Raw genomic sequence first — 18791 nt, 5'->3', positions numbered from 1 at the left:
TTCCCAGGGAGCCTCAGCTTAACACACCTACCCCTTTTTAGCCACCCACAATGCCTAGGGCCGGAGTTCAAGATGGCCTTCATCATGCCCATGCGAAAAGAGCTGATCTCTCTGGGCCCACTAGCTGCCCCTACACTAATGGTAACTCAGTAGGAACCTGCAGCACCTGATTCCCGTGGGGCACACACTATCCAATGAGGGACAAGGGCCAAAATGGACCTAGCTTACAAAGTGATGGCACATCCTCAATAGGTGAACTATTTGGAAATGCAGAAATTGCATAAGGCTCTTCAGGTGTATCACACTTGGTTGAACACCAGCAAGGTTCCGTGGAGCAAGGCGAAGGCAAACTCAGTGACTCAGGCGACTCACCACCTTGTGTTTGCATTCTGCTGTCCCGTCTTGCTTCTTTTTACCTTTCACTCTTCCTTCCTTGGGATTGAACATTCTCCCTCAATAAAGGTTTAGCAAATATAACTTCCTCATGCTATATTTCTAGGGAAGCAAGACTAAGGAAATACCCTTTACCTCTAACTATTCATTACAGGATACTAAGCATTCCCTGGGGGGAGACATTCTTACCTAAGTAGTGCAATATGGGAGAGAAGGTGTAAATGAAGTGTGTTTAGTACCCTTAGGTACTAAGGCGGATGAAGGGCCATTAGGAAACTATGCATGAAATCATTTTGAGTTTGCAGTTGTTCAATTGAATACATCTTAGAAGACCCCTCATTCTAAAATGTAGCTTAAAAGCTGAGGACATCTGACCGGGGTGCAGAGGTGGCTACAAATAATCCTGAGGATTGAGTCTGAATTATTGAGTATAAACACTGTGTATTTTCTTCATTAAGAATCCTGCCTAATAATTTTGCAATGGTAAATCTAGTGTTTTCACCTATGATTGATACTGACATATTAAACAATGACTTTCACCACTTTCTGAAACCACAGTTCCTATACTGTACAGGTACACCTACCCTACAATCCATTTTTCCTCTTTTTTTTTTAACTTTTATAGCGTCTTACACCACCTGTTCTAACACTCATCTCATCCCGAAAACTGGGAATTATTTTTTTAATTTTGTAAGAATTTATTTATTTTGAAAGAGAGAAAAAGTGCTAGTTGGGGAGAGGCAGAGAGACAGGGACAGAGAGAGAATTCCAAGCAGGTTTCACACTGCCAGCCTGATGCGGGGTTCGAACCCATGAACCATGAGACGATGACCCAAGCCAAAGTCAGACGCTCAACCAACTGAGCCACCCAGGTGCCCCCCTCCCAAAAAAACTTAGAATTATTTGTTGCATGTCTTTTCAATACTTTCAGCTTTTAGGCTTTTAATTCATACTCACATTAGGTCAGTAATATAGATGGATATGTGTGTGTTATATATATGGCATATATCATGTGTATGTTAATCTGAAAGACAATGATAGTAAAATTGAAAACTTCTTGTGCTAGGAAGAATAAAATTTAAGAAAACTCATTTACATATAATGCCTAATCATCCTGAAGTATTGATTTACTGTTAATAGATATGTTTTAATATTTTAATTGTTTTTTAATTTTTTTTAATTTATTTATTTCTGGGAGAGAGAGAGCACAAGCAGAGGAGGGGCAGAGAGAGAGGGAGACACAGAATCTGAAGCAGGCTCCAGGCTCCGAGCTGTCAGCACAGAGCCCGGCATGGGGCTCGAACCCACAAATTGTGAGATCATGACCTGAGCCGAAGTCGGACGCCCAACCAACTTAGCCACCCAGGCACCCCAATAGATATGTTTTTAAAAGCAACATGGCATACTTTCAAAGTTATATTCGTAGGGATGGGGAATAACCAAGGTAGCAAGGACCTAGAATCGATATCCGGAAAAAAAAGGCATGAAAATTATGAGCTGAAATGTGGGAAGTTATGTGGGCTCCTGAGGCAAAAATCATTTTTTTGATGCTTCCCTCTACATGGTAAAGGCAGCGTTTTATCAGCAGCTGCAGAATAGACATATTATGTCATTAGTCGTCAGGTGAATTTATATCTATAGAATAAAAATCTTAGTCCTCACACATCTGTGAAATAATATTGGCCACAAATCTCTAAGGGAATTGGAGGACTGTTTCTTGCTTCCGTAAGAATGATGTGCTTGGGTAAATCTTCAAAATTGATTCCCATGGGAAAATATACATCTGAGAACGCACCACTTTAGCCACCAAAATTGACTTGTTTGTGAGGTTTAAAAGAATAACAGGTTAGCAGAATTTGGATGAAAAGTTTGTACTATAAGATCTTCACTAATCTTCAAACATTTGATTGAGAAAAAAAAACTATCCCTTTAAGACATTTAAAGTAGGAGGAGAGCAATTTTTTAAAGAATATTTGAATATCCTGTTGTATTTTTTTGGTCTAGAGAGGTAGTCACAAGAGAATATTACTGCTCTAGTTTCTAGATACATTTGATGATGCTAAAAATGAATATATAAAATTAAGGGATTCAAAAAATAGGAGTGACCTTTAATATAACGGACAGGCCTATTCCACCAAATTTTATTTTCAGTCAGTTAATTCCAAACAAATCTTTCCTAAAGCCAGCTGTGTATTACCCTTATCTCACCTTGAGAGATCTGCTGTAATAATTAAGCTTCCTTTAAGGGGTTTCCATCATTAACATCCAATGGAATGTTGTCAAAGAAAAAGAAGGACACATATTTATCATTTCCCCCAGCATTTACTCAAAGTGAATATTATTCCATAAAGCACAGTTTGTAATATTTATTTTAGCAGATGTTCACTTTTGATGTTGGGTAAATTTTAAAGTAGTAGATTTACCATGATAATTTTCAGTTTTTTAGTATAAGGAATTCAACTGAGAAATATTTATAATATAAGCAACGAATGAATGACTTTACATTTGTCCTTCTAGTTTTTGTTTTTTTCAAGCAGGGTCTCAAAATTCAAAGTTCTAATAAAAAGTCTTCAATGAAGAAGCTACTGAATGTAAATTAACTTTTAATGTTGTAGGAACATATTCTTGCATATAATAGGGATTCAAAATACTTATTTCTTTAAACGTAAGACTTCATCAATACCAGAGATTCCTACAAGGAAAAAAAAATCTTTGAGTAATAGAATAAAGAAGACAGAATAAATGGTGAAAATGTTTGCTAAATAGAATGCATCATTTTTCTAACAATATTTAACATCTACAAATATATGTAGATGATATGCAGTGAATAAAATTGCCAGTAATTAATTATAAGATGTTGAAAATAACTTTCTTCTCTATTCCATTTTATCCAAAATATGAAGATTCTCCTCATGTTGGGTTTTTGATTATTCTTCTCCTTAAAAAACTCTATTCAAAATCCTCTTTCTTCAAGAGTATATCTACATTACTTGACTTTTATATCCCTTGGGCATATTGTTTTCTAGAGAATCAAACACAAAACCCCATTTGCCCGTTGGGGTATTAGAGTTCGTAAAAAATGTATTTTAAAATACGTCTTTGTATTTGCTTTTAATTTTAGGTTTTTATTAAAGTGCAGAAGACTATAAAATGAAAACTTATTACAATAACAATACATATGTTGCTGGTGTTTTTATTAGTAGTATGTATTACATATACATTAAAGTATGTGTATTGTTGTTCACACATGTATAAAACAAAATTACCATCCTCTTGTTTAGGTGGTATCCTAGGGGTGCCTGGGTGGCTCAGTCGGGTCAGCATCTGACTTCAGCTCAGGTCATGATCTTGCCGTCCGTGGGGTTGAGCCCCACACCGGGCTCTAGGCTGACAACTCCAAGCCTGGAACCTGCTTCGGATTCTGTGTCTTCCTCTCTCTTTGTCCCTGCCCTGCTCACGCTCCGTTTCTCTCTCTCTCTCTCTCAAAAATAAATAAACGTTCAAAAAAAAAATTTTAAAGATGGTATTATCCTTTGTTCAATTAAGATTTAATCATGAGCCTTTTCCCATGACAGTAGTTGTATTCTGAGATTACCCACTTCCAATATATCAGAATTAATAAATGGATTCTTACGGGGCATATAAATCACTCAAAATATATCATTAAATAATAGTGCCCTATGGATTTTGTTTTCATTTTTCATAGTTCACAAGTTTATGATGAAAAACACTGCAGTGCTCCTGTCCAGTAACACTGTCTTACAGGAAGGGGAAAAAGTTCTGTTCGAAACAACTCACCGGGTTCTGACAATAGCAAGGAACAACATGAGGCTGAGATTTGAGACGGGAAGGAGACGGAGTGCAGACAAACCATACAACTAAACGGTATCCCTGAAAAGAAACAAAATGATCTCAAAACTCACAAGTGAAGAGGAGGCCTCGGTCCTTGTTTTAAAAATGTTCTCTAAGCTCCCCGTGATTGTTTGCTGCTGTCCGTATCTGCGGTCGTGCTGAGTGAAGCTGTGGCCAAATGGGAGTTCAGTTGTATTCACGAGGTGTTAACGTTTACATCTTATTTTCTGCGCTCTCTCGGAGAAAGCAAAAGTAACCACAACTAGCGCTCTGCCAGAAACTGGTTTCTTGACCAACAATGTGGCTTCAGCAATGCGAGGCACTGGTTCATTCTAAAGTGGTCACGGCCGTGGATGACAAGAGGCTTCGTATTCTTATGTGGCACATCTTTTATGGCCCTGTGGACTTTTTGCCGTATTAATCAGTTCGAACATTACTGATTATACCTTCCTATGAGTATCTAGAAAAAGAAGCAAAGCATAGGAACGATTTTGGTCTCACAAACCAAGACTGATGTGTTAATCCAATCAGCTGGATCCCGACTGGGTTGGAGTTTTATAGGATTCTGTTTACTTCCCTTTGTTTTTCCCTTTTCCAACTTACAGCCCTCCAGGTCTTTGAGCTGAGAGTACGGTCTATTCCTGGGAGCCCTCCTTAGCTGGCTCTCAATCCTCCTGGCTCACCTCTCAGCACAGCAAATTTGTGAAACTGCTCTCTACTTTTGCATGATTTTCACATGACGGTTTTTTTAACCATTTGTCCTGCCATGATTCAGAATTCAGCAATACCTTGACGTGAAAACCAACTTTGTGTTCAAAGCCCCACAGATCACAAATGCTGCCAGTATGACCCTGTGAAAGAATGCTCTCCTTCTTTCTCTGTCTGGGTAAATTGTGCTTCTCTCTTCCAGCCCATCCCGTGTCTACGGGGGGCCAGCTCACCTCTGTGTGCTCATCTGTCTGGGACCTCACCTGTGCTCACCCTTGTGACAGCAGGTGTTCTCAAATACCTTCATATGTATTCATTTTTGAGAGACAGAGAGAGACAGAGCATGAGCAGGGGAGGGGCAGAGAGAGAGGGAGACACAGAATCCGAAGCAGGCTCCGAGCTGTCAGCACAGAGCCCGACTGGGGGCTCAAACTCACCAACCACAAGATCATGACCTGAGCCGAAGTCAGATGCTCAACTGACTGAGCCACCCAGGCGCCCCTCAAATACCTCCCAACAAAACGCTTTTAATCAGTTCTCTCCATTCGAGTCCCTACCAACAGGAAGGTAGCTGTGCTTCCTGCTCTTTCATCCGATTTAGGAACCTAATGATTTTGGTTTATTTCTTACGTATCTCTGCATTAAAGATGGACTGCACTGCCAGTTAGTGGGTGACAGTGTTTCAAGGAATTCATCACGAACCCCACCGTTGCTCTCTATTGAAATTTAAAATACAGTTTTTATCATTAGCTCAATATAGTTTAGATTCAGTTACTTTTATTAATATATTTTAATTTTTACTTTTATTTACATTCTATATATTATGTTGTTATTGGTATATTTTTATTTAGTTATTACTTATTCAATTACCTACCTGTTAAAAGTCATTGGTTAATTTCGTTTTGCAGTAGGAAAACCCTGTTTTAATTGTTGTAATTCTACATGAACTTAAAATTCTAAATGCGTTTGCAAAGCCCTGGCGATTAACCTTAAATACCCTTGGGTGCATTTGACCATTTATCCTTGATAGGCCTAAATGTAGTTGCACTTAAATAATATCACACAAAACTTTTAATTTGGAAAACATTTGACATTTAGGAATGAATCTCTATTTCACATTAGGTTAATTTTTATGATTTTTTTCTTCTTAGGGTGATCAAAATGTACTTTGTTCCATTTCTGTATCTTTTTTTTTTTTCCAAACTGAGGAAGTCTTGATTTGGATGTATATATTTGGTAGTCAAACACTGTAAAATCTTAGTTATTTTTAATCTAATTGTCTTGAGCATTTATCATACAGTAGATTATCTTCCTCTACTGATATATGTATCCTGCCCTTTTAAATAGTTATACTTTTACATTCCGTTTTTCACCATATTATCTGGGTGATAGTTTTTTTTTTTTTTTTAATTTTTTTTTCAACGTTTTTATTTTTATTTATGGGACAGACAGAGACAGAGCATGAACGGGGGAGGGGCAGAGAGAGAGGGAGACACAGAATCGGAAACAGGCTCCAGGCTCCGAGCCATCAGCCCAGAGCCTGACGCGGGGCTCGAACTCATGGACCGTGAGATCGTGACCTGGCTGAAGTCGGACGCTTAACCGACTGCGCCACCCAGGCGCCCCTGGGTGATAGTTTTTAATGTCACTGTTAAGTAATAATGTAAGGGCAATCCTTTATATTTTTTTGTTAAACAGATTTCATATGTTTAATTTTTAATCATGATATTTCTTAACTTGAAGTAAATGCTGTTTCTATATATATAAAGATATCATTATTTTTTAAGCTTATTTATTTATTTTGAGAGAGAGAGAGAGAGAATGTGAGCAAGGGACAGAGAGAGAGAGGGAGAGAGAGAGAGACAGAGAGAGAGAGAATCCCAAGCAGGCTCCACACTGTCAGCTCAGAGTGCTATGCAGGGCTCCAACTCACAAACCATGTGATCATGACCCAAGCTGGAATCAAGAGTTGGAGGCTTAACTGACTGAGCCATGCAGGCGTCCCAAGATCATTATTTTCTTATTTTACTTATTCTATTTCCTGTACCATTACTTTTATAAAGATTGGAATTACATTAAAAAATGGTTTTGCATAGCTATTTATAAAATTAAATTATTTTTCTTCTTAACATAACCAACATAACCATCCCTTAGATAGGTTTCCATAAACCATAACGGGTTTACAAATAGGCTTTTGTGTGTAGTCCTCACTGTCTTTGAAATTAAAAGTAAATGAAATTTTACATATTGGGATTTGTCATAAGACTTAAATTTCCAGAACTTCTGATAAAATTACAGCAGCACGTTATATTTTGACAGAGAGAGAGAGAATGTCGGCTCCTAATACCAACGGCTCTCATCAGTCCAAAATATATATTAATGTAGTGATTTCCATTATTTTTGTCTTTCTGTTAATTTTACTTGTATGGAAATCATCAACAAAGTGGAAAAATGGGGTTCCTTCAATAAATTCCACGGTTCTGTAATAACTGGAATTACAAGGTTATTCTAACAAAGAAGATTAAATCAGATCCTAGTTAAGGAAGAATTAGGATAGCTGAACCAATTACCGATTTTCAAATATGAAGAGGAAGCCTCACACGGAGCCCTAGGGATGAGCTGCAGAGTAGCGGCAGCAACAGAAGGAAACCCTTGGCATCATTTTGATTCAGATCTAGGATTATCAACAAGTTTGAGAAGGTGGGAGCGACATGAAATGTGCCCCCCTCGATAGCTAACCGTGGTTGGCAATGCTTGTTAGGTAGTATGGACACGCCACCAGGCTGAGGGAGATAAAGACTCCGCAATTACAGGTTCCATGATGGAGAGTTCAGTAGGCACATGCAACAACGACAGTGTAGAAACTAGACCCCCGGGGAACGCTGAAGAGAAAGTCACCGGTCAGCTCCACTAGGGGATTCGCAAAAGTTTTGGTGGTGGATATGGTTCTTGGAGACACAAAGACCCCTGCTTTGGACACATCACTGTCAGTCCCAGCTCATTGTGCTGTGGTCATCCTCTCTGTAGGACAATCATGTTTTACTACCTGATGGTAGAAGGTCAAATCAACCGTGTTTCTTGAGCCACTGCATTAATTTTTCTTCTTTTCTAGAAGTCTCTATCAAGTTTCAAAGTATCTATAAATCCTCCGAAAGAGGTCACATAAGTTTCACCAGATTTGTAAAGAGGTATATGATTAAAAATGATTTAAAAAAAAAACAAAACAACACTTTGCTGTCTTTGAAATAAAAGTCTTTCCTTAAGGTAGCAACATAACAACATAATTCCTTCAAGCTAGAATCTTCTACCTGGCAGATTTATCTATTCTTCCCCCCTCCCTCCCTCCCTTCCTTCCGTCCTTCCTTCCTTCCTTCCTTCCTTCCTTCCTTCCTTCCTTCCTTCTTTCCTTCCCTCCCTCCTTCCTTCCTTCCCTCCTTCCTTCCTTCCTCCCTCCCTTCCTTCCATCCTTCCCTCCTCCCTTCCTTTATCTCTATCATTTCTTTACCTTATGAGTGTTGATTCAAGTATAGTTCCTACTTTTTTTTTATTAAGATATGAGGGCTTCCTGAAAAAATACACAATGCAAATTATATCCTCTTATATTTCCAAGTGGGCATTAATTGTATTCCACAGTCTTAACTTCAGTCAACATGATGTTAAACAGTCAGTTTTTACAGGCTTATCTTTCTCTTTCGGACTAAAAGCCTTAACATGGATTTCCTTCACCTGAATGCCCTTTACTTGGTAGTTGTCTATGTCACTCGCTGCTCTTCTCGAATGACATGTTAGGCAGTCCTAGTTAAACCCACACTCTTATTCCTTTACAGCCTAGGGATTAATAACTTAAGTAATCCTGCTCCATAAGCAGCTAGTTTGATGTGACTGCAGTTATATCCTTTCATCTTTTTGAGCCTTCATGTTCAGACTCTGACTCTGTTTTGTGCAACACATATTAATTTTTTTGGCTTTTCGTAACACAAATGACTGGTTCTGATAACACATAATTAACATTAGTTTCTAAGAAGTTTGACATTACAAATCTTCTTGACAGATTTCAATTTTCCTTGTTTGAAGAGTGGTCTTAAAAATAATGCAAAGAATTTAGGATTTGCATTATTTAGAATTAATATTCTTGCCAAAAGTAGAAAATTAAAAAAAAATTTTAATGTTCATTTATTTTTGAGAGAGAGACAGAGAGACAGAGCAGGAGCAGGGGAAGAGCAGAGAGAGAGTAAGACACAGAATCCAAAGCAGGCTCCAGGCTCTGAGCTGTCAGCACAGAGCCCGACTTGGGGCTCGAACCCACAAACTTCAAGATCATGACCTGAGCCGAAGTCGGACGCTCAGCTGACTGAGCCACTCAGGTGCCCCAAAAGTAGACAATTTTTAAAACTTTGCTCAATGAATGCATTTCATTAAGAATATATTATTTAGTGGCACTTGGGTGACTCAGATGGTTGGTTAATCAGCTTTTGGTTTTGGTTCAGGTCATGAGCTCACAGTTCGTAGGTCGGATCCCCCCTTTGGGCTCTGCGCTGACAACACGGAGCCTGCTTGGGATTCTCTTTTCTGTCTCTCTGCCCCTTCCTCTCTCATGCTCTCTCTCTCTCTCTCTCAAAACAAACTTTTAAAAAAGAATATATTATCTCCTGATATTTTATTACATTTACTAAGTTAAGCATTATTTCAATTGTATGACACAAAGCTTTATTTTTAAAAATAAATTTAAATCGTCATTAATGTTTCCAACATGTTTATCTTATAAGCGGCTTTATTGATATGATTCCCTATGATGACAAAATGAGTCATTTAAAAGAAAATACTTCTAACATTTTCTACACTGAATCTTCATTTATAATTCAGGTTTCGTAGAACATTCCTAGGTAAAAGTCGGCATACTGTTTCCAACTGAGAAAGACTTTCACATCTGAGGAAACTTCAGCTGATTCCTTATCCTTCTAACTTGGGACATGCCTGCTAGTGATTGAGGTTCTCGAGGTGCTCAGCCGGCAACCTCTGCTCTGGACCCCAGCCTGGTTCACGCATATTTGCCACTCACTTGAGTGTATAGACATTAATCTAGAGTTGACAAGAAAACAGAAAGGGATTCGCAAAGTATAGGAGAAAACAAGGCATCTTTGCTCAGCTTCTTTAAAACACCCTCGTTGTCTTCGAAGGAAATCCAGACTTCTTTGATATTCATTTTATATGTGATTATTTATTATATTAATAACTGTCACATATTGAGCTCTAACTTCACGACCTTTGTGTTTTCATTTACTTTTCCAACAAATATGTGTAGCTCATATGGTGATAGACTTTTTGCATAGGATGAAAAGTAGACACAGGGTAGTTAATAACTTGCCTGCTGAAATTCAGTAACAGTTACGGCCGGATTCAGACGGAGGTCTCTATGACGGCACAGCTTGATCGTGTTATCATGCATCTACCTTGCAGCTCCAGAACACTCTGTAAACGAGCATCATTACAGTATTGTCTCTGAACGCACTGTGTTTCATTTTCCTGTCCCAGCTCTTACAGCACCGGGACTCACATTGGTAGATTACCGAAAGGATTTTGGAAAACAACGAATGATAGTCTCCCCCCTTCTCACTGCATTTATCGAACCTACACATACGTGTGCTCGTTTGTATACGTACATCACTGCGGCCTGAGCATGGCTACATTTATTTAGATTATTGGACTTTTCTGTCCGATGAAAACGTTAAAAGTGACAAAGCTAGACCGTTTGTGCCGGAAGACAAAGGTCCATACAAAATATTGGTGGAATTTTACAGTTTTTTGTAACAATTCATAAGAACTAGCAAAAAGCATAGTTCTGCCAACTTTTCAGTATGGATTTTTTTTATTGATTAATAAAAGATTCTTGGGAAACTGTTCTTTCTGTTTGTGTCTCCAAACCCATCCTGATTTTAGCTGAAGACACTGGTAGTTTTAGAGACTTTCTTTAGCTGATTCCTCACCAAAACAAGAAGTATTCTGAAATGACTATAGTAATCTAAGAAAGATATGTTTGTGTGTGTGTGTGTGTGTGTCCCTACTGAAATCACATAAATCTTCCAAAACTTTCTTTTCTTGTGTATTTTAAATGACACACATGTTGCCAGTAAGTTTTGCACATGAGCCGTTTGATGATTTTCCAAGTTTGTGCATCATATCCATTGCATTTCCTGTTAGTTCACATTTATCAGTAGGACAAAGGGAACTGAAAACTAACAACAAGGAAAAATAAACTAAATCAGGAAAATAATTTCTAAATGAAAAGCCTGTGTTTAGTGTGATGTGAGATTATACCACACAGAGTTAGCATTCGTTAAGTTTCTCTCTCCAACCAATGAAAAATAAAAACTGGTTTTAATTAGCAAAGTTTCTGTTGAACCAAAGACTTTGTGTGTTATGAGTTCACTTGTCTAAAAGCCGATACTCATGTCCAGTTGGAGTTTACAGTTCGTTAACATGACTTAATACAGACGAAATTCTTTCTCCGAAGATTTATTTTAAAATGTTATGAAATGTCACTCATGAAATTCTCTTCAAGTAAACGTAAAAAAAAGTGAAGTGAAAAATAAAAATTACAAAAAGTTATTCTATGTTCTCGATAGACTGTGCATGGACACACAGGCTTCCTGTTTCTCATAAGCGACAAAATCATTAGAAGAAAATCTGTTTGGACCATGTGTACACATCAAAATTGGAAGACTTTTGATAGCCAACATTTTTAGAAATTAGTAGCTGATGTTTGATATGCAATGGGATTTTAGTATGCCAGTTGGGAATATCAGTATATATTAACTCAGGAAGAATAGATTCTCATAAAATTCGGGGGCTCTTGTGTAACTTTGTTGATTGCTCACTTTTATTTATTTATCATTGCAGATTAAAAAAATCAACAGAAACTTTCCCGTAAACCAGCAGGTAAGATGGAAACATACTTGGAGAGACAAATCACATATTACTTCCAGGTTATCTTTTATAGAAAATAGTTTTGATTGCATTTAATTTTTATGTGGAAATAATTGGCACTGTTGTTTGCTCTCTAGGAAAACACATAATTTATTAGATTTTTCCACATTATGTAATATATCTGTTTCTCTAATCATATTGAAAACAGTTTTAAACAATTATTTTCTCCAGGGCCCCTGGGTGGCTCAGTCGGTTAAGCATCCGACTTCGGCTCAGGTCATGATCTCACCATTTGTGGGTTCGAGCCCCGCATCGGGCTCTGTGCTGACAGCTCGGAGCCCGGAGCCTGCTTCGGATTCTGCGTCTCCCTCTCTCTCTGCCTCTTCCTCACTTGCACTCTGTCTCTCTCTCAAAAATAAATAAAGATTACCAAAAAAAAAAAACCCTAAAAAAATAATATTTTATCTAAGTAAACTAAGTCAAAGCTATATTTGACAAAATACATATATTTATTTGAATATAATGTTGAAGAACTAAGGGAGCTATTTATCATAAGATAGTTTGTATCTTATTTGGGAGACCTATGTTTGATCTAAAAGTTAGAAGAAATTTTCAAAATTGGCTGATGTACTTTACATGAGTCTAAATTAATGCATAGAATGAAAATAATGTCTGATTCATCCAGCCGAGAATTTAGTGGATTTATTAGACTGATAATTGATTATCAGATAAAATAATTGATTGTAGAAAATAATAACTGATTCCAGTTATAGTTTTATTAAGCTGAACTTAACGTTTGCATCACCTTCATAAACATTATAAAAACATTCATTTGAATGAGAAGAGTCGGTGTAGGCTCAGTTCTGGACTCATGCAAGTCAGTGGTGCATCGGGTTTTTGTGATGTTAGAGCAACAGAGGCCAGCCGTGACTTTCTCACTCTTGATACAAAGTCAATGTGCAACCTTTGATCAAAATCTAAACATGTAGAGGCACCTGGGTGACTCAATCGATTGAGCGCCGGACTTGATTTTCGCTTGAGTCATGATTCCTGGGTTGTGGGATCGAGCCCCTCGTGGGCTGAGCATGGAGCCTCATTCAGATTCTCTCTCTCTTTCCCTCTGCCACTCCCACCTGCTAGCATGCCCTAATTCTCAAGTGTGTGTGTGTGTGTGTGTATGTATATATAGATATCTATATCTATATCTATATCTATATCTATATCTATATATATATATATATACACGTTATCTACGTATCTATATGTGTATCAATATCTGCGTTATCTATTTGTAAATGGTAGGCCAATCACCAGTTAATTTCAATAGTAAAAATTTTAAATAATCCCAGCTTATAAAAATTAAGTTACTTCTCTTATCTAAACCTCAGTGCCCTCATATTTTTGAAGATTAAATAACAAATGTAAAATTCTCCGTGTATGCCACTATTATCATTAATGTGTTAACATTTTAAACGTGTTCTTTAGAATATAGAATTTATGTTCTTGTATAAATTGTATTATTGATGATGCCACTAGCCCAGACCAGCCTGCAGAGTTCTGTGTGACTGAAATACTAATGAAAACAGCTCTGGAGAGCCCAGTGTATCTACAGTGCTCTCAGCCATGCCGATGATTTAGGTGGAGACAGACGTTGGAGAGATGTACGTGTCACGTGTCTCACCGCGTCCATCCCAAGCCGTGGTTACGTCTGAAGCCCTTGTTTGTGGTGCAGAGAATAGGGCTGTAGCCCAGAGTTCCTGATGGCCTCGAGCTGGGTATCACTGGTATTCCCTCTGTGGCTCCCATTCCATCCCGTGGTGCTTCTGAGGCCAGTAGAACATCACTTAGGAAATGCAGTTTAACAACTTCATAGGGCTGCAGTGGAGCAAAACTTCATTAACAAGGAATTATTCAAATAGAAAGGAGCATCAGCCATTGGGGAAAGTTGTATTGCCCATCAGTAAACCTCGTCGTTTTTATAGTCAGATACATAAAATGTAGATCTTTTCACTTGGGGAATTCTTGCCAAAAATATAAATGATGAATGTTTCTTTAAGAATGACTCTAATATATGTGTTACCATCGCTCCTTGCCCTCTCTAACCTCGACATGTGAATTGTTAATAATTAGTATAATTTATGTTACTATAAATATTTCATAACCCTAATAACCCCACTGCTATTCTTTATTTATGATGACAACTACATTTAACACTCCCTACATTTTCCCTTCAATGACCTGTGGCATTTTTTGCCACCTCTGCATTTATCTAGGATTTGAATAATAGTAAAGTAAATATGAATCTGAAAAAACCTTACGTATAGAATAAATAATAAAAAATGTTCAATATCCCAACACATGCATATATATAATAAATGTAGGTAAGCATTAGCATCCATAGCTTTTTATTTGCTAACCTTTTAATATTATTATACCAAGATTTTATTTCAAATCTCTTCCATCTCACGTTTTTAAAAGTCATAATGAATTCTTCTTGGCATTTTAAAAACTGAAAGCAAGAGTTAATAGATTTTTCCCTGACTATTTTCCATCATGGAAATGAAGACTTTCAGGAAATTGGATTCATTTATAGTTCAATATTCATATACCCACACCATAGGAAAACTCACCTGCATAGCATGATAGCAATGCATTAGGGGACCCAGGTACATTCTCTACTTAATAAAATAGGAGCCAGTTTATAATGAATTAAAATTTGAAAACACATACAGTCTCATTTCTCCTCCAGATTTAGTATTCAAACAGCACCCATATCTTGGACTAAGCCACAATGTGTTGCTTTAATCTTAAATTTTTTTCTGACTTAATTTTCATGTAAAGTTCTCTAAAGCTTAGATTAGATATAAATACATATATTTATCCATATGCTTTTGATGAAATAATTTAGAGATATGTTAAAATAGTCAACTGTTATACAATGAAAATCAAGTACCCTCATGTCCCTGACACATATCTAGGTCTTTAAGGAAAAAAAACAAAACAAAACAAAAAAAACCCACAAAGATGTCACCCACTGGAGTACAAGTCTACTGCCTCCTGTGGGATTCTGTTTTTTGAATTGTGCTACCTATGTGGTACAGCTAACCCAATGGGAGAAATTAGAATAAAAGTGAAACATAAAGGGGACCAGGAGATATCACTATTTTCCAACAGGGCCAGGCGTTAGAGCTGAGCTCTGTAGGGAAACTCCCACCATCCAGAATCCATGAGACTTTCAGTGAAACCACTCTCATTAAAGAAGAGATTTGAATCCAAAATTGTAAATTATTGAGAAAATAGACCATAACAGGGGAAAGCATAATTTAGAGATTAAAAAAATCCAAAATTAGTTTTGATTATCATGTCCTTTTTAAATAAAGAAATGGAAATTATAAGTCAAGAACAGGATATGGTGTTAAAAATGTGGATTTGCAGAAGAATCAAATAGGAGTTCAAAAGTTTAAAAAAATAGTGTATTTAAAATTAAAATCAGTTAACCAATTGAATAACAGCATAGAAGATGAAGGTAAAATATGTCATTGAAAGTATATATCTGAGAATGTCAGTACACACAGAAAAGGGTGAAAAACATAAACGTTAATGTAAGACATAAACTTTAGAATAAGAAGCTAAAAGAATATCTTCAGAAAGACTGGGGAAAACGTGTAACAGGCAATGTATGAAGACAGATGATGGTTAAGAGTTCTTCTAGTCTTCAGATTAAAGAATCCAACTAACCCCTGAGCAAGGTAAATAGAAACAAATCCACACCAACAAAGGATCTGGAATGACTTCAATATCCAGTCAGTGGAATACGGGCAACATTAAAAGGATAAACGAGCTCTGTTGGTACTGGTGTCGAAGGTCATCCAAGTAAGTTTATGAAGCAATAGCAAAGTGAAGAATAGGGAATAAAGTAATCACGGTGTTTTAATAAAGGGGTTAGAATGATACATACACATATTCTTATACAGGCATAAACACATCTTGAGAAGAGGCACAAGAATCTGGTAAAGGTGTTTGCCTCTGAGAAGTGTTTGCCCAGTCTGCTTTCCCACTGTGAGGATTTCATTCCCAAGCTTCTGTGCCCAACTCTTATGCCTTTCCCTGGAGAACTCTCTCATTTCCATTTCCGCTCATTTTGTTGATTGAAGTTCCCTATTCAGTTCCTGCAACAAGGAATTGCGTTTTCTTTTGTTTTGTCTTGAACTCAGATGTGTGTTAATTCTGTTCTTCCCGATGCAAATTCTATTTTGCATTTCTACCTATTGGAATCAGCCCAGCCTCCCTTATTTATTCCACATCCTCTGGCTTTTGGTCTTTACTATTGGAATAACTGGAAAAACGTATGCGCTTGCCATTTAAGACGTAACATTGGCATATACTTTTAGATGTCTGTCTTTAAATTTTGAATATGTTTCTCTTTTCTTCCTATTTTATTTATGTATAGTACAGCATACTCCACTCATGAAGGAAATCTACTTTTCGTATGTCTACATTGCGTACGTTAAAAAGAAATTTTTATGGCTCGCGGGATTTGTGTTGTACTTAGACTTTTTTTCATTTCAAGATTAACAAAAGTTAAAAAAAATGCTTCACTGTTTATGTCTAGACATTTTAGGTTTTTATTTTTACACTTACCCAACCGGCTTCTATGGACTTTAAGCATTTCTTTCTTATTGCATTTATCACGTTTTATGGTATTCTCTATTAACTCTTCGTCCCTCTCTCAGCCCAGACTCAACTGTAAACTCCTAAAGATAAAAGTGTTATTGTTATATCCTTACCTCCTACAACAGTGCCTTACATATCATGATTCTGGTAGAGACCTCAGTGTAAAGAAGAAATGCAATTAAATCTGAGAATTCCTCAACATGTAAAGCTTTCTCTATTCCAAAGAAGCTCAAAGAAAAATACAGGGCACAGGCAGGGAGAAAATATTTGCAAATCATATCGAATAAAGGACTTAAATCCAGAATATATTTTTTTAACAAATGAAAACTGAATATTTAAGAAATCAAACAATTCAATGCAAGAAAATGTGCCCAGATTTGAAAAGACACTTCACTAGAGAAGTATGTGAATATCAAATAAGTGCATGAAAAAAAATTCAACCTTAAAGCACATGCAGATGAAAAACACCACGAAATACCACTACGTATACACGAGAATGGCTAATTATAACTAAGTGCTGGCAAGGAGGAATTGTTATACACTAGAATCGTTATACACTGCTGGTGGGAATACAAAATGGCACAACCACTTTGGAAGACAGTCTGACAGTTACTAAGAAGTTAAATCTACACCTACCATACGATCCAGCCAGTCCGCTCCTAGGAAATGAAAGCATGTGTTCATGCAGACTGGTTCACAAATGTTTATAGCAGCTTTATATATGAATAGCCCCAAACTGGAAACAACTCAAATTCCAACAGGTGGCTGGACACACAATGTCGTACTTATACAATGCAATGTTACTTAGCGGTAAAAAGGGACACACTCCTGGCGCATGCTACAGCATAGATGAATCTCAAAATTATCCTGCTCGGTGAGAGTAACCAGGCACCCTTCCCCTCAAAAATAGAGTGTAGGCTGCATGCTTCTATTAGATAATATTCTAGGGATTGCAAACTAAGGTACAAAATCAGAAAGCAAATCGGCAGCTGCCTAGGAAATGGGAAGAGTGGGTGGCAACAGAAAGGGATTGGAAAGCAACATGAGGGGACTTTGGGGGTGACGTCTATTTTCATTCTGTTGACTGTAGTGAAGGTTTTCTGAGTGCATGCGTGCGGCACAGCTTTTTAAACCTTACCTTTTAAATATGTGCCATTTATTTATGCTCTTATACCTCAATAAACTCGAAACCATTTTTATTATTAAAATGTCTGGGAATCAAATAAGTTAGGAATTGTATTAAACCAAAGCCATTGGGATTTGGTTTAATCTCAATAGTCTAGATTTGAAATTACATTTGTGTGTCCCTTAGTTCACTTTTTGTGAGGAGTAACTTTCTCATTTCCTTGATGCACCTATAACATAATCATCTGTTTTCTCTATTATGATTTGGATCAGGTTTATTTGTTTTAAAAAATGCACTGAAATTCAGCTTCAATTGATATTGAAAAGCATGGGAAGGGGCAGCAGTGGTCTTGCTGTTAAGTGTCTGTTAAGCAGTGATACTCAGCTAGGTGCAAAATTGTGTGATAATTTACTCAATTCATTAGAGATCGTCTAAACAAGCAGACCTATGTCACACTGCTGTATATACCTAAACCCTTTAGGTAATAATTTATTGTATTTATCATTTTTAATCATCATTAACTAAAATTCCTCTTTTGTAGCGTGCCTCATTATTCTCACAAAAATAACATTTTACAGTGACTGTCTTCTGTAATTACCGAGGAGAAAGTTTATAAAGGATGATATTTTACCTCTTTCTATAAATCACAAATGTTCTTAATGACATCTGGAATGGTCAATCCTTTCCAGGAAGTTTTCAATTACTTTGCCCAGATCCATCAGAGGAATCACTGTCTATGGCAACTATAGCCTTATGAAATGTGGTTTCCTAAATAATAAGACCTGAAAGTCCAAATTACTCCTTGACCCATGGGGCTGCGCAATGGATGTTGTGTTAGCAGACATGCTAACGACATTCATGTCATTCTACATCTCCATCAGAGCTCTTGGGTGACCAGATACATTGTCAATGAGCAGTAATATTTTGAAAGGAATATCTTTTCCCGAGAAGGAAGCCCCAACAGTGAGTGTATAATAGTCAGTAAACCACGTTGTAAACAGATGTGCTATCATCCAACCTTTGTTGGGACATTGATGGAGCACAGGCAGAATAGCTTTAGCATAATTCTTGAGGGGCCCTGGGATAGTCACAATGGAAATGAGCTTCAGCTTAA

General features: G+C 37.1%; 1 protein-coding gene across 3 annotated transcripts in view; it reads left to right on the top strand.

The window, feature by feature from the left end:
• Positions 1 to 18791, top strand: part of SNTG1 (syntrophin gamma 1) — a 902129-nt gene that overhangs the window by 729501 nt on the left and 153837 nt on the right. For 2 of the 3 annotated variants that reach the window (XM_025922739.2, XM_086695810.1), the window contains exon 14: positions 11851 to 11889. The exons of the other annotated variant lie outside the window; for it this stretch is intronic. In XM_025922739.2, the coding sequence (XP_025778524.2) occupies positions 11851 to 11889 (39 nt within the window). The remainder of the gene's footprint in view (positions 1 to 11850; positions 11890 to 18791) is intronic. 3 annotated transcript variants of the gene reach the window in all.

This window comes from Puma concolor, chromosome F2, assembly GCF_028749965.1.
Source record: "Puma concolor isolate L17-30 chromosome F2, mPumCon1.1.hap2, whole genome shotgun sequence".
Classification (NCBI taxonomy): domain Eukaryota; kingdom Metazoa; phylum Chordata; class Mammalia; order Carnivora; family Felidae; genus Puma; species Puma concolor.
Note: the sequence above shows the minus strand (reverse complement) of the source record. Positions and strands in the feature narration are given on the sequence as shown.